The sequence below is a fragment of the Centroberyx affinis genome, unplaced genomic scaffold, assembly GCF_046629955.1.
Source record: "Centroberyx affinis isolate AG114_WGS23_722 - 3 ecotype Tasmania unplaced genomic scaffold, CSIRO-AGI_Caff_v1 ptg004751l_1, whole genome shotgun sequence".
Lineage (NCBI taxonomy): Eukaryota > Metazoa > Chordata > Actinopteri > Beryciformes > Berycidae > Centroberyx > Centroberyx affinis.
In genome coordinates, this window is record NW_027282300.1 from 28684 (window position 1) to 43997 (window position 15314).

The 15314-nt window shown below is 44.0% G+C and overlaps 1 protein-coding gene across 2 annotated transcripts; it reads right to left on the reverse strand.

Moving 5' to 3' along the window:
- Positions 1-1233: 1233 nt before the first annotated feature.
- On the reverse strand, positions 1234-14276 carry LOC139665943 (FACT complex subunit SSRP1-like). 2 transcript variants are annotated; one of them, XM_071545003.1, is made up of 18 exons: positions 14229-14276; positions 13079-13158; positions 12385-12570; positions 9487-9592; positions 8781-8974; positions 8282-8382; positions 7869-7998; positions 7565-7668; positions 7319-7447; positions 6842-7063; positions 6116-6188; positions 4433-4565; positions 4269-4314; positions 3919-4051; positions 3145-3312; positions 2800-2897; positions 2507-2693; positions 1234-1781 (listed from the first exon to the last, which is right to left on the reverse strand). In XM_071545003.1, exons 2-18 carry the CDS (start codon positions 13130-13132, stop codon positions 1716-1718), a joined length of 2130 nt encoding a protein of 709 aa, XP_071401104.1. In that variant the 5' UTR covers positions 13133-13158; positions 14229-14276; the 3' UTR covers positions 1234-1715. The 2 variants fall into 2 exon arrangements, with proteins under 2 accessions (XP_071401104.1, XP_071401105.1); XM_071545004.1 differs by having other exon boundaries at positions 13079-13161; positions 14229-14259.
- Positions 14277-15314: the final 1038 nt, after the last annotated feature.

Genomic DNA, 15314 nt, shown 5'->3' on the forward strand with positions numbered 1-15314 from the left:
GTGAAAGATGGACTCTCTCCTTTATGTGATTTTTGTGAAAGGGGAAACCATTGTGAAAGTGAGCTACAGGAAATGATCAATGTAAACACATTCTCTCACACATACACACACACACATACACTGTGCACACGACCTCGCACAAACAGACCACATGTAGCCTCTCTTACCTTATACAGCTTCTGAATGAATGCTGATACTGTTGCACTGACATGTACGGGCCAGACAGTGACGGCTCTACTTCCTGGTATGTGTTAGAATGATTTGGGTTGTTTCAGATACAGATTCAGTTACACTGGGTATTAGCGTTTGGATTAAGACAAGCAGGGATGAATCAGGGAAAATCAAGAGAATTTCTATTTAAAGTGACAAAAGAAGAACACAAGGTGATCATTTTCAGGAAATTGATGCACTGATGTCACAACATGAAGTGACAATAACACAAAAAAAGTGAGGGGTAATTTTCAGGACATCCAATGAGGGTATTGATGAGGGAGGAGTACCTTATCCTAAAAACCAGCATGTGCGGCACTGAAACCCACATCCTGGGGTCTCTGGCTCTTAAAAACCACCCTCTTCAACCCCAATATAGCAACCCTTTTACAAACCGCCGTGTACTTAGGCCTGAGCCTCAACTCTCAAACCACTGTCTCCCCGACCTTCACAGAGTCTCCATCTAACTTCCTCGATAACACACACTCTCCAACCGCCATGCCTGGTTAAATGGGCTTGATGAACAGCCGTTATGGATAGAAATCCCATCGGGAATTCCTGAGATGACCTAAGAGCTTTCCATCTTCCCCCAGGCATCTTCTCGCTCCTGGTGGCAATGCCTCGACCCAATAAGGAATCCTTTGATATGCTGGCCTGAGAGAAAGTTATACACAAGTCCTTACTCAGTAGATTCTGATGAGAAGATGGAGAAATAAGTGACCTCTCAATGCATCAACGCATTATGTAAAAACACACACACATCTAAGATAAGGAGTCAATTCAGGGAGTAAGGAGAAACCAGTTTACTACACATCTAATTGCATTTTAACATGTTACTTAGAACGCACACAGACTATTGGTTTATTACTGGTTTATTGGTTTAAGTGAATTCCTCATTAGTGGCTACCATAGAAACAACCCATATGAAATGATGCTGCGGTTCCTACCCATGCATTTGATGACTATAAGTCTGTTGTAAACCAGCTGTAAAATAAACCTGCACAGTGAGGCTTCATTACAAAAGATTCATTTATTTATTCAGCCTGAAAACACAACATGGCATAACAAAATAAAACACACTGAATTGCGGTATTTAAATTCTCTACACATGAAAAACAAAACGGCTACTCCCCTCCCTTCCTTATCCACAATAACCAGCTAATCACTCTTGCACTCCTTAGTGCTATACAACTACAACTATCCCAATGGGTGAGATGAAAGCACCCGGTAAGAATTATGGGAAATGTAGTACACCGGTATGCCGCCAAATCACTGTACTGTCAGCAGGAAAACCCACTTCGAAATATCAAATATTACATGAGTTCAGCTTTGAGAGTCAGTACTCCTAAAACAAAACATGTAGAAGAGCGGGAGGAAAAAAATACAACTCAAGTCCGTTGGGTTTTGTCTTTCAGTCCGTTTGTCTGTGCGATATACACATAAGGAGTACAAATGCTTGGTCCTTGATTTCTGACTGTGTATACGGTGGATAAGAGTGTGTGTGTTTAGTCAGACTCTTCCTCTGAGGTGGGGGGTGTGGACATGGCCTCTTCCTCCTCTTCATCTGATTCCTGACAGAGACAAAGAATGTAGAGAAGAACAGGTTGTGAATATTTGAGCAAGAGTGCAATGTGAGATGAACGGAGGCTTTGACAAGATTTGACAAGAAGTTTTTTACTCCGGTAATCTGAGATGAAATAAAAATGTGTGACATTGAGATCCTACTGATGGTTTGTCTGTGATCAAACACAATTTTGCTAGCTCTGGGGAAATTTTAGCCTTTCCAATATGTCCATCAATTTTGTCAGTATAACCGCAAACCAATTAACAATGTGGGCATAGATCTCTGTCTGTCATTTGTTTATGTAACCTACATGTCATTTTCATGTAATGGCCAAGTTGAACCCCCAGGTAGCTGTTATTGTTTTTCCAGCCTGTACAGAAATGGCATCACTATCGCCTTTCTTCCACAACTATTTGCTGACAAGAGCGCGATCTTGAATAGAGCACTGTCCACTCATGAAGTTGAGAGAGAGTTGAGAAAAATAAAAGCGACGGCAACCACAAATTGCTTGGCCAGTGTTAGCTTAGGCAGAGGAGCCTGTCCAATTTTGGTAAGCAGAAATCAAACTTATTTGTCCTCTGACATATGTGTACTGTTACAAAACAAGCAAATGCATTGGTAAACCTGAATGCTCTGACTGACTGACTGGGGTTGTCACAAACTTTGTGGTGAAAAGGAAAGAAGAATGCAGACGAGGACGTAGGATAATAAGATTTAAGTTAAGGGATTTACCTTCTTCTTTGCTTTCTTGCTCTTGGACTTGCTCTTGCGGTCGGAGTCTGACGAGCTCTCGCTGGTCTCAATGAACTCTCGGCTCTTGAAGCTGTCGTTTCCTCCTCCCCGCTCCCTGTCCTTGTCTCCTCCGGCAGACTTCCTCTTCTTCTCCTCCTTCTTGCCTCCCCCCTTCTTCTTGCTCTCCCTGATGAGGTGGGGGGGAAAGAGGTGACGTGTTTTAAGACTGTGTCAAGAAAAAAACAAAACTTAATTGTGTGTGCACAAGTGTGTGTGTGTGTGTCCAGCCTTACTTCCTGGGAGTGGGGGCCGATCCTCCACCGCTTTCTTTGTACTCTTTCTTGGCTTTGTCATACTGCTTCCTTGCCTCTGCTGCCTTTCCTTCCCACTCCTGAGAGAAATAGAAGGAAGAAGTGTTTATCCGTCTTTGCTGAAGTACTGGTCTGCACAACAGAAATGCAACTATAAAACCTTAGTGCTGCATGGAGTAGCAGTACTGGAAAAGCACTGCAGCACTTTTGCCAGTCGTTCTTTGAGACGCTTCACTTTATGTTAGCGCGTTTCATGTCGTCGCGCAACAATCAGAAATAAACAACTAAAACACGCTGGTACAAACACTCTCTCCTCTCCTCCCTCACCTCCTTCTCATCCTTGCCCAGCTGTCTCCACATCTCTCCGGCCTTCTTGGAGATCTCCGTGACGGAGATGCCTGGGTTCTCCGACTTGATGCGCTCGCGGCTCGAGTTCAGCCACAGCATGTAGGCGCTCATCGGCCTCTTGGGGCCGCCGGTGTCCTTCTGCTTCTTCTGCACCGAGGGAGGGAGGGAAAGGAGACCAACAGGCAAGTGTGAACGCAAGAACAGGTTCTCTCTCTCTCTCTCTCTCACATACACACACACACCTCTGCATTATTATACTTGTGAGGACATTCCACTGATGACAATCATTCCTTAGCATACCAACACATGTAAACTTCACCCTTAACGTAACCTTACTTCTCCCCCTAAACCAGCTCCATTCACTGGCCAAAATGTCCTCGCATTCAATGTTCCCCATAAATTGTAAATATTTCACCCAGGTAAATGAACAGCTGCCAAGTAAATGTTGTTTTAGATTAATTGCTAGCTTCACTAAAGTAGCAATAATCAGATGAGTATATTAGCCAGCTCATGTTGCAGTGGCAAATTAGCTAATGTTACACTGACTTATACATGAATGAGACTTTAGTCCTTAAAAATATAAGACACTGCCCCCCCCCCCCCCCCCCCCCAAGACAAGATTCAAACTCTTCCTCACATGCACACACACATCCACAGGTTAATATTAATGCATCCTACTGGCAACAAAAATAACACACATTTCTCGCTCACTTTCTTCCCACATCCCGTCCCCCCTCCCATCTGTTCCCTCACCTCTTTGCGTGGTTTCCTCTCCTTCTTCTCCTTCACTACTTTGGCTTTCTTGGGCTTTTTCTTCTTCCTGGCCTCATCTTCGCTGTCCTCCCCTCCTTCGCTGCTGTCGCTCTCTGAGGCGTTGCTGTCGTACCTGATGGATGGAGGCGGAGAAACAGGACAAAAAAATAGAAAGAGTTAGCCTGAAAACTAGTGATGGGTGAAAGAACACAGGAAGAAAGAAAAACTGATAGAGAGAGGAGGTTGGAGATTTATTTCCAAGGTGAAGGACAGATGGAAAAGGGAGAACAGACTCATGGCAAGAAAATCCAGTTATAAAAATAAAGAGCAATTAAAAAAAAGTCACTCACTCTTCTGCAATGTCATCATCCTCCTCTCCAGGGTTGAAAGACTCATCTAAAAAGTGAAGTAAGGAGGAGAAGCACCCAATGAAGCCTGCTGATCTCAACACAACATGTACTGCCCACCTCTGTCATACGGACAATCCCATTGGTTGAGTGAGGCCGTCACTCACCGCTCTCGCCCTCTGATTCGTCGCTGTCGTTGCCCTCCTCCCTGATCTTGCCCTCAGCCTTCATCCTCTCCAGGTAGGCGTCATGCTGGTCGTCGTCAGAGTCGCTGTACTCGTCATTTTTACCCTTCATGCCCTGGAAATACACTGCACAGTCAAAAACACACCCACAATGCAACAGCAGACAGCACACTAGTCTTCCTAATGGAGTTGGGAAATGCTCTTCTAGAGGGCTGAATAAAGACATTTCTGGTGTTTTCCAATTACCAATGCCCAAGATGAGAGATGAAAGGACAGTTTCCACCAATTGCTGATTATGTCAAGGGTTACATTTTATGAAAGCTTCATTGGATTCTCAGCCTAACCTCCTCTCCCTTAGGAAATGAACAGTTGTCAAGCAGAAGCGGATGGCTATATTGTAATATCATCTTGGCAACAGGGCTGCACAATATTGACAAAATGATATTGTGATTATTTTGCTGAATATTGCAATTGAAATGTAAGCTGCAATACAGTATACAGATAGATGTTTCTGTTTTTGTTTTTTCAGCAAACAAGAAACATGTTTAACAAAAAACAAATGATCTCAGTTTTTTATCAAAAATGTTTCTTGTTTGTTCTGTTTGAATGCAATGAGGTTTTTCAGATTTTTCTTTTGGTGATTTTGAAATTTGAGTAGTTCATACTGTGATTTTGTTTTCTTCTTTTTTCAAATTTAATTGTGCGGCCACACCTGGAAACCAAAACTCAAACAAGTATTTTTGCCCCCCTCCCACGTGGACGTTTCCACTTCCATACGTCAATATCGCTGTCTGTCAGGGAGGCTCCTATTCAACCAGCAACAGGAGGAAATGGAGAGCAGGCCCATTCATTCTAATTGACCTCCTCTGCTGACCCAGTAACTGTGTATGTGTGTGTATGATGTAGTATATGATTTATATGTAATATGTACATGATGTAGTAAGATAAAACATGTATATGATTTGGTATGTTAAGCCCTTTGAGACCTCACTTGTGATAAAGGGCTACATAAATAAACTTAACCTTGTTACCAATGAAACCAAGGCGGTTCTTTGGCTGTGTTGACGGACAGACTGGGGGCTTGTTTATGTCAACAGACAGCATTATGGATAGGGCAATCAGCACTACCTATATTAGGAAGTCGTCATGATGACAGTTCTGTTGAGTGTTAACGCACACCAATAACCCCTGGGCCATACATTAGTCAGCACAATGCAAACAAAACAAAACAAAAAATAAAAAAATAACACACACCGAGTTATCATATTCACACACTCTTTCACCCCCTTGATCCATGATTAGTTATGAATCACTCAAGATTTATCGGGTCAAACACGGCAATCAACCGACATGTCCAACCAAAATCAAGATTATAGGATGCGCGCCCCGCCGCCATACACACATTCACATACACACACTCTCACACACAAACAGACGCACAACAACACACCATGCAAGCGATAAGCACTCCAAACCAAAAAGATCAAGTGCCCACTCCACACGTGAACGCCCATTACCATACCCACCTTCTTCTACAGGGGTACATGGACAGACACACAGGAGAAGGGCAACAACCATCAATATCTGGGATGGAACACAGTCTGATAAACTGGTATAATATCTTAGTTCACACACTCGGTGGAAACTAAAATGCCAAAGTGTTACCTCTTTGAACCCTCTGTTCTTGATGTTGAGCTTCTTGGCGTTAACGAAGTCAAAGAGTTTGCCGTACTCTTCTCTGAGGAAGCAGAAAGCCAGGGGTTAATTCAGATTCACGAGGTATTGTGGGTGGCAAATGCATCAGGAAAGCTTCTATATGGGATCTTTGTGCTGCATAAATCAGTAAGGGTCACCCACCACACCGGACAGTAACTTTCTGAGACAATAACATTTGAAGGCCTCGCTTATATACAGTCTTCAATTGTTAGGGTCACATATCTCTATGAAAAATGGTTATTAATTATTTTGGCTATACAAATTATTCTTGGCAGGTAATTTTTGTTAGTTTACCAGCTCTTGGCAGGTGAGCCAAAAAAAGTTAATTCCAGACACTGGCTGTATACCAATTTGTATTGCTGATCAAAGATGTATATTATGACAAAGGATACACTGTTAGCTATTGATTTGCAGGATGTATTTGCTTACATGATAAAGCAGAGAAATTACAGATATTGTAGCCATTCCTCCATTTCAGCTGAGCTTAAGTACAGCAACAACTTTAAAGTCAACTAAGCTCATTATCTGGTTGCAGGTACCTCCATACATCAAGTTCGCAATGGAGACTTAAGACATGCACACCAATCACATCAAGTAAAGCTGCTCAGACTAACAGGTGCATATGTGACTGAGTGAGAGGGTGTGTGTGCGTGTGTGTGTGTGCATGGTCCTTACCTCTCGATGCTGCTGAAGGTGTACTGGTTTCCCTGCTTGGTCTCGATCTCGAAGTCGAAGGAGCGTGTGGTGGTGGTGCCTCGGGCGAAGTTCACACAGGAGATCTCCTCGAAGCGCAGGTGCACGGGTGGCTTGTGCACGTAGATGAAGCCCCTCTCCAGGGGGTAGAGGAGGCCGGAGGAGGCTTTGTAGGAGCAGGTGATGCACTGGGCCCCGGAGTGGCTGCAGGAGGAGCAGGAGTTTTATTGGATGTACCCAAATATGTGAGAAATTGTGAGTGAGATCGCATATATGCAAGTTGTGTGAGCGTGTAATGCGATTCTTTATTGAGCCCAATAGGGAGATTCTTTTTTCTCTTGCCCCTCCTCCACAGGTGACAAAGGTCAGAGGTCAGGCTCAGCTACAAAACTTCAGCAGTGCTGTGTCTGCATGTGTTTTGTGTGTGTGTGTGTGTGTGTATTAGGCACAGGTGTGTACCCCTGGAAGTTTCCGGGCACGGTGATCTTGCGGTTGACCAGGGCCTTCATCACCCTGCTGACCATCTCATACAGGGAGCCCGACATGTTCTTACTGAGCTTGCCCTCAAAACGACGCTCCACATCCTCCCTGTTAGACACACACACAAGGAAAGGATAGGTTTACTATCTTTATATTAAACTCTCACGCATCAATGGTGTCTTGATAAGACGGAGTAGACTTGCTGTCATTTATCGCCACACTCACTCGCTCATGTTGAGGGTGAGGCTGATGTCCTCCTCCTTGGAGAAGAGCAGAATGAGGAAGTGGTAACGCGTCTGACCCTGCTTGATCGGAGGATCCAGACTGATCTACAGAGAGAAAGAGGGAGAGAGAGAGACAAAGAGAGAGAGGGGGGAAGGGAGGAGGAAAGAGAAGCCAACAGTGAGAGAGAGAGGAATAAAGAAAAAACCCTCCGGCTGATTTTGTACACCGGCTTAAATTCCGTAGCTTATGTCAACAGTGTCAAACAAAAAGCAAACAAACAAAAAAACACTGACAACCCACTTACCACAAAGAACATCTGCCTCTGGTCCTTGTGCGGCAGCAGGAACAGACGCAGGACAGTAGTGTAGGGAATCTTGTAGTCAAACGTCTTACCATGGAGGTGAAGGAACGTGGGGTAGATACGGATGTCGTATCTGAGGGAAGGAGAGAGAGCAGTGAAGTCAAATTCTTAAGTGAGGTGTGTGATGATGGAGTTGAGCATGGCACTAATACTGTCATGGTTTGGGGTTTGAGTCCCACTGGGGCCTCCCACGCAAAAAATGTATCCTCTCATGGTACTGTGAGCTGCTTTGGATAAAAGCATCCACCAAATATGTAAATTCCTGGGGTATTTTTCTAATTAAAGGGATAATGGGACTTGGGAAATCTGTGGGAGGCTGTGTTTCATGTGTGTGTGTGTGTGTGTTGTTCCTCTACCTTCCTCTGGGTGTGAGACACTGCAGCTCTTTGAAGATACACACAGCGTCTCCTGTGGCCTGGATGACGTCGGCCTTGGACAGCACGTTCTGGGCAAACGCCTGAGGACACACACACACTTTCAGTGCTACTATCCAACACTGGTTAACACAGACAAAAACTCATGCCGCTTTATAGAGAATGAACTAGTTCATCGTTCATAAAACACGTGCAAGTTCCCTTTTATTTAAGCTGAGGCTCCCCCCTGTGGCTGAATGAGAAATGACCACATACTGACTAAAGCCCATCACACGCATAAGACCAGCAAAGAGTAAATATAACCACAAAAGTCAAACTGGGAAGACTGGACATGGGACACTTGTTGGAGTAACTATGACCAGTCAGAACCAGTACAACTAGTTTTCCCACTACAGGTAGTGCTGGGCGACAGAAGCAGATCCTCCATCACAACTGCTTCCAACCAGTTAGGAGCTGCTGAAACCGATGGAACTGGATTTACCTCCACAGGGTCCTGTCCCTCGTCAGCCTGGCCGGGCGGGACGTAGAAGCGGACCTCCATGAGGGAAACCTCGGCGTCGTCGTTCTGGTGGAACTCCAGGGTGACCTCGTTCTTCCCCGTGGCGCACTGGGACACGCTGGACAGCGGGACCTCGAACGCCGTGCTGTCGTTGATGTCAAACGACAACAGAGGCCCTGCAGAGGGACAGAGGGGGGGGAGTGAGCGGGCTGCCAGAGACAGACTGCACTCAAATGTTGAGAGCGATGTGTTTTTTGTTTCTTTTTGTTTTACCAGGTCAGTCAGGTGTCAAGACACTTCCTCTCTAGCTGGGTGCTATCAAACTTCCTCAAGGTTTACAGCACTTGAGAAAATCCATTTTCTACAAATCTTGTCTGTTCTTTATTGAGCAGTCTAAGAAAAGGAAGTAAAAATTCTATCAATGAGGAAAAAAAACTTTAAGACTCTTCACACCTCAGCTGCTAATTTTCACATAACCCCCACAATCATCTTCTCGTTTTCAGAAAGTAGTCCATGTTATTGCCATGAATGTGCCGTGGGACTGTACAGAATATGTACTTGTTTTTAACGTCTTTACAGTAGTTTCTTAAGTCCTTATGTTCGGCAAGGAGATGATGGCTAATGCTGCAGTACCCTATTGGCTCAGGACATTTTGGTTTGTGTGTGTGTGTGTGTGTGTGTTGTTTACCTGAGAATTTGGCTGTTCCCCAGTTCCAGCCCTTGACACACATGTCCTTCTCTGTCAGCTCCACCTTGTAGTTAGCCTTGAAAAACTCTGAGATCTTCTCATAATCCTGAAGGACGAATGGGAGGGAAGAAGGGGAACAGAGAGGAGGGGAGAGACAAGAGAGGGCAGAGAAAGAAAGCGAGAGCAAAGAAAACAGCCAAGGAAAGAAAAGAAATAAAGAGATGTGAGAGGTGGAGTGAAGAGAAAAGAACAAGGGAGAAAAAAACAAAGAAAGGAGAGAAAGGCTAAAAAGTTAGCATGGCAGCAAATGCATTGGTTCAAAGCTTAGCAAAACAAAAAAACACCCTGCCCTCCCCCATAATGAGGGGCCTAATTAATCAAAGCGCAATTATAACCCCGCCAGGCGCTCGGGCCTCTGGGGGACGCCGGAGGTGAATGTAATCCGTCCGCTCTCTCTGTCCTCCTCCCCTCCACGCCGCCGCTGACAATCAGCCTGTTTATTTATCCTGCAGGCCCGATTACAACTGGAAAGGACACACACACTCACACGCACAGGGACAAACATGTGGACACACACACACACACACACACACACACACACACACACACACACACACACACACAGTCCTACACACACATGTGGAAGTGATTGTGGTGTGTGAGTGTGTGTGCATGGGAGGAGAGAATGAGACTCTGTGGGAAACAGAGTTTACGCACCTGGATATCTGCCTGTCCGTGAGGTTATTACAGCCAATTAGAGCCTGGAGAGTGAGCGAGAGTGTGTGTGTGTGTGTGTGCGCGCAAGTTCATCAGTGTATGTTTGTTAGCCTGTATTAAGGCATTGTTTAGATAGGAGGCATGTGTGCACAAATGTGTAAATGTAAGTCGTACATAAAATCTGAGTCTGTGCAGAAGTGGCCTTTGTACCGATGTACGACTCTGTGTGTGTGTTCATTCCCACTGTCCTCATCAGGCCTGTTCTCTATTCCTCATTACCGTTTTGGCAGTTTTGCTGTTGCTTACCTCATTTAATCATAATAAACACCGATCTCCCACTACCCGCCACACACACACACACACACACACAGAGTCTTGCCCAAATTCAACCACCCCCGTCTGTTTTTTATTACTACATTTCCCAACTCCCCACAACTAATTTGTATCTCACCACCCCCCAAAAACCCTTCAACCTCTCATCTGTTAAACCCACACTAGTCTCATCAGCCAGTCAAGCCTTAATACTCTGTTGACCTGTCCCGCATCCATAATGGGACGCTGCGTACATTCGATGCCACACTCTCAATGTAAATAATGACATCTAAGTCCGAAGCCATTACACTCTACACGTGTAACTGACTACATCATATACACATACATGTGATGTACATACATACACACTGCCCTCGCCACAGGGAGGTCAGAGGTCAGCTACAGAACAGAAATCCTGGATCTGGTAGGGGTTCAGTGTCTTGCTCAAGGATACTTCAGCAGGGAGGAAGCGGCCAACCAGGAGGCAAGCTCATCAAAGTGGCTCACAGCTAGCCAGCGGCTAGACCTCCGGCCGACTCCTGGTTACTGACACTGGCTTTGGATAATAAACAATGACATCATGCCCCACGCTCCGGGACAGAGAGGATCCATCTCCAAAAATACACTGATTAACCCCCGGAGACTCGAGAAAGCCACGGACTCCAGGTTGCCCGCCCTTACATGAGCACGCTCAATCCCAGTCATTTACTCGCATGCCGACATTCTCCATATACTCAAGAAAAAAAAAATTGCAGTTTGTGTTTGTTTTTTATCACCCTATTTTATTTTTTTTCCCTGTCTGTCCTCTGAGCCAAATTGTTTCAGCGGATTGATATAAACACTGACTCACATGAGCCGATGATTACAGTGTTTATGGAACACACATGCTAGCACTGGTTTCCCTCATTAATCCCATTAGGAGGTTTGGGGAGAAATGGCTACTCTTTCACATGCTTTTGGTAGAAATGCATACACAGAGTGAACACGCAGACAGACACACACACACACACACACTCTAGTGGTGACCTTTTCGCAAGATGGTAGCGTTTTTCCATGGAAATGTCAGAGACGGGATGGAAGTTGTTTATCAGCAGTCCCCTTGCTTGTATTGCCTCCCTTGTCATAAACATTGCAGTGAACGAGCCAGCGCTCTGTCTCTGTAATATTACACTGCCGCCGTGTTCTCCATGCAGTAAGGTAACAATTATTTCTGAGAAACGCGTAATGAAAAATACAGGCAGGGGATAGTATTTAGAGTGTGTCAAGGTTTCAGGACAGGGAAAATATGGACAGCGTCAGAAAGAAAATGGGAGGCTTGTTCAGTTTTGAGTCATTATAATTCACAGCTTGTTTCTGGGTCCTGAGCATGACAAATGTTTTACTGAGAATGAAAACACAGTACAACACACACACACGCAAGCAAGCATACAAACAAAGGAAAAATCTACATAGACACATGTACAGCTCTGGAAAAAATTAAGAGGCCACCACATATTTGGTGATAAAGAATCTGGGTTACGCCACCAAATATTGATTGTTGAACCCTTCTTAAGTGAAGACACTGCTTTTTTTCTTCTTTTTTTAATGATTTTATGGCTATAACCTTGTTTGGTTTGCATTGTTCAATGTATAATGAGTTTGTGTATTTGTAGTATTTTGACCAGCTATAATTTTCGGCAAATAAATGTTGTGAATGAGAATATTTTTCTTTGAAAATACTAACAAATGTGGTCAATAGCTTATAAAAGAAAATCAAAAGAGATTTCAGAGAGACACATAAACTGAAATTTTGTGATGTGGTCTCTTAATGTTTTCCAGAGCTGAACATAGCACAAGTATTTTCGTACAGACACACACACACACACTGACCGTGTCCCTGAAGCCATCATATTTGTAGACGTGTCCTGTGCTGGTGGCCAGTTTGATGCCGTGACCTAAACACACACGTCTCCACTGGGCCAGGTTGAGCTCGCCCGCTGGGATGTTGTCCACCTTGCCCGTCTTGCTGCTCTTATACACCACATTCTGCTTGCTGAAACGCAGCCGCCCATCGTTCTGCAATGACAGAGGGAACACACACACAGATGAAGAGATGCATAAGGACACACACAGAGTTAGGACTTATTGTAAAATGCTGTGATTTAAAGCCCCCATCCACAATTTGTTAGAGCATGTCACATACAGGGATAATTCACATAGATTTTAGTACAGAAACTCTTGATGAATAAATGTCTTCCAGATCCCACCACAACTTAAAATACACACCCATTGCGCCCCAGTGCTTAAAACAGCACAAATCTACATGAAGCATTTACAGTTTAAAAAATACACTCTCTCCTTGTATCAGTAGTTCACTCAGTTAATTTCAGAATGGAAAAAATGTCTTGTATCCAATAAATCAAGACATAAAAAGCAGGCAGTGAGACGACAGTTCCTAAACAGGGTTCCATGTGATGTGACACATGTCAACATGCATAGAGGGCTTTTGTAAAAACAAATCAATGACTGAATCCCCGTTGTTACGTATAAGTTTAGGGAACAGAGACGTTGTGAAGATACTGACCCAGGAGCCTTTGACCTCCTGGTAAATGTCGTTGAACTCCAGTGTGTCTCCCATCTTGGCCACAGGCGATGACTGATGCTCTACTGACAGGAAGGAAATACATTAGACGTAACCAAATACCTACTTAGATCAGGGATTTAATTGTTCATTATTCTTCTTCTGTATTTTAGGTTGTGGGACATGCAGCAACCATTCATTTTGAATAGGAGATTGCCATTTTCATTCTTTTCCCTGTTTGTTTCTGCTCCTTATCACATTCCTCATAAAAAAGTTTGGTGCTGATGAAAACGTGAAGGTAAGACACTCTGTGACTGAGCCTGCTACCGAAGGATGTGGTGGAGGGTAAACAGACCTAAACTCAATTTGTCCACCTTTTACTTTGTGGACATGAGCGTTTTGTAGGCCGACATAAACTCACTGCAGACATCACAGTAAGCATCATACTACATAAGTTATACGAGGACTGGGTGTTTTGAGATAAAGTAAAACATAAATAAATGCAATTCTGAAAGTTGAATTTATTTTTTGTTTTTACTTTTTGCTTTGGGATTATCACCAGCTGCCGGTCTTATTTGACCAACCCTTTCTTTTACCAGTGTTGTTGTGAGCTAGCTAAGTTAGCTACCAGACAAACTCAGCTGCAGAGGTACACTGACGTTAGCATTACAACTAAAGCCGTGTATCAATCCAGTCTTTATTAGCATGTGAACCAATGTTTCACTGTGAGAGAAACCAGCTACTAACGGTGATGCTCAGCCGGTGTTTCTGAACATAAACGACAGCTAACTTTCGTGCTGCGCCACTAACAATAGCTAAGCTAGCGCTGGGTTGTACTCTACAGGGTGCGCTTGATTTTTAGCACGGCGTGGCACTGTGTCAGAACGAGTCGTTGATTTGCAAGGTTACAAGACGACACAAGCTAAGAACTCCACCCACTCTATACTTAGCGTACCAAAAATCAAGCGCTCATGCAAAGCAAGGCCAGTGTAAAGATTATCAAGTGATGTTCAGAGTTAATTTTGCAAACGAGATAGTTCCAAATAAACCATGAAGGCGAATTCTGCTTTATTTCCCCCGCATTACTTTCAAATATGCGAAACCCGGTTCCTAAATAGAGGATAAAAGACAATTTGAAAACTTCATGCCTTACTGTCAATGTGGCCAGACTTCGCCTGTTTCCCGCGTGTAGCATCAGGAGCTAGCGCGACGTCACAGGAAATAATCTATGTTCTTGTATTTACTTCCGGTTTGGTGAAGAGGTTTTCTTTCTATTATTAAAGGCCCTTGAGAAGTGCATCAACATTCAATGGTTTCGTTCAGATGTAGCTGTGGGTTTTTGTATTTGAAATATTGTTTTGTCCATCCTTTGTTCCCTGTTTAAAAGCAGAAAGTCTCACCGAGTCAGTGCAGGACGGAGCGGGCTGCAGTAACAACCCATCACCACTGGGTGGCGCACCCGACACCCTGTTACAATGTCACAAAACTAAGGAGATACTCAGTTCTATTCTATTCTATTCTAGCCTATTGTCATGTCACTTTACACAAGTGCACAGTTAATAACAAGGGTGCACTCAATAGTAAAAGCGATACAATACAAAATGAAACTGCACAAATGAACATAGTGCAACAGCCTACAATAGCAGGTCGAGTGTAGCCTGCTACTTATTGTAGTAACCAGAATTACGTTTTGCAATAATAACAGTGATAAGTGACTCATTCAAAGTAATTCAGAATAACAGAATCACAGTGGATGTCAATGGAGGAGACCTTTGACAAAGTTTGAACCTGCATGAGACACAAACTGAGTAGGTTTAATCACAAGATACTTTACTGTTGGGACAAAGAATCAGGCCAGTGACCCATTTTGGGTCCTAAGCCATAGTTTAGACAAACCTGGAGGAGCTAAAAATAGGCTATCTAAGTATTTATGGGCATTTTTTACCAATGGACCTTGACAAGCGGTGTAGAGAAGCTCTATTTAATTTCAACTGAATGCTGGAAAAATATCAGCATGAAATACAGAGCTTGTGAATAACAAGATAATCTCCCTGAATCTCTCTCTCCACACACACACACACACACACACACACACACACACACACACACACACACAGAGGCTGGGGCTGGGCTGCATGTTGGCGTGTTGAGTGACAGTTCGAGGTGAGAGAAGGAGATCACGATAATCCCACTGTCAATGAAGCTGAAACCAAAGGAATGACGAGAAGATAATAGAAGA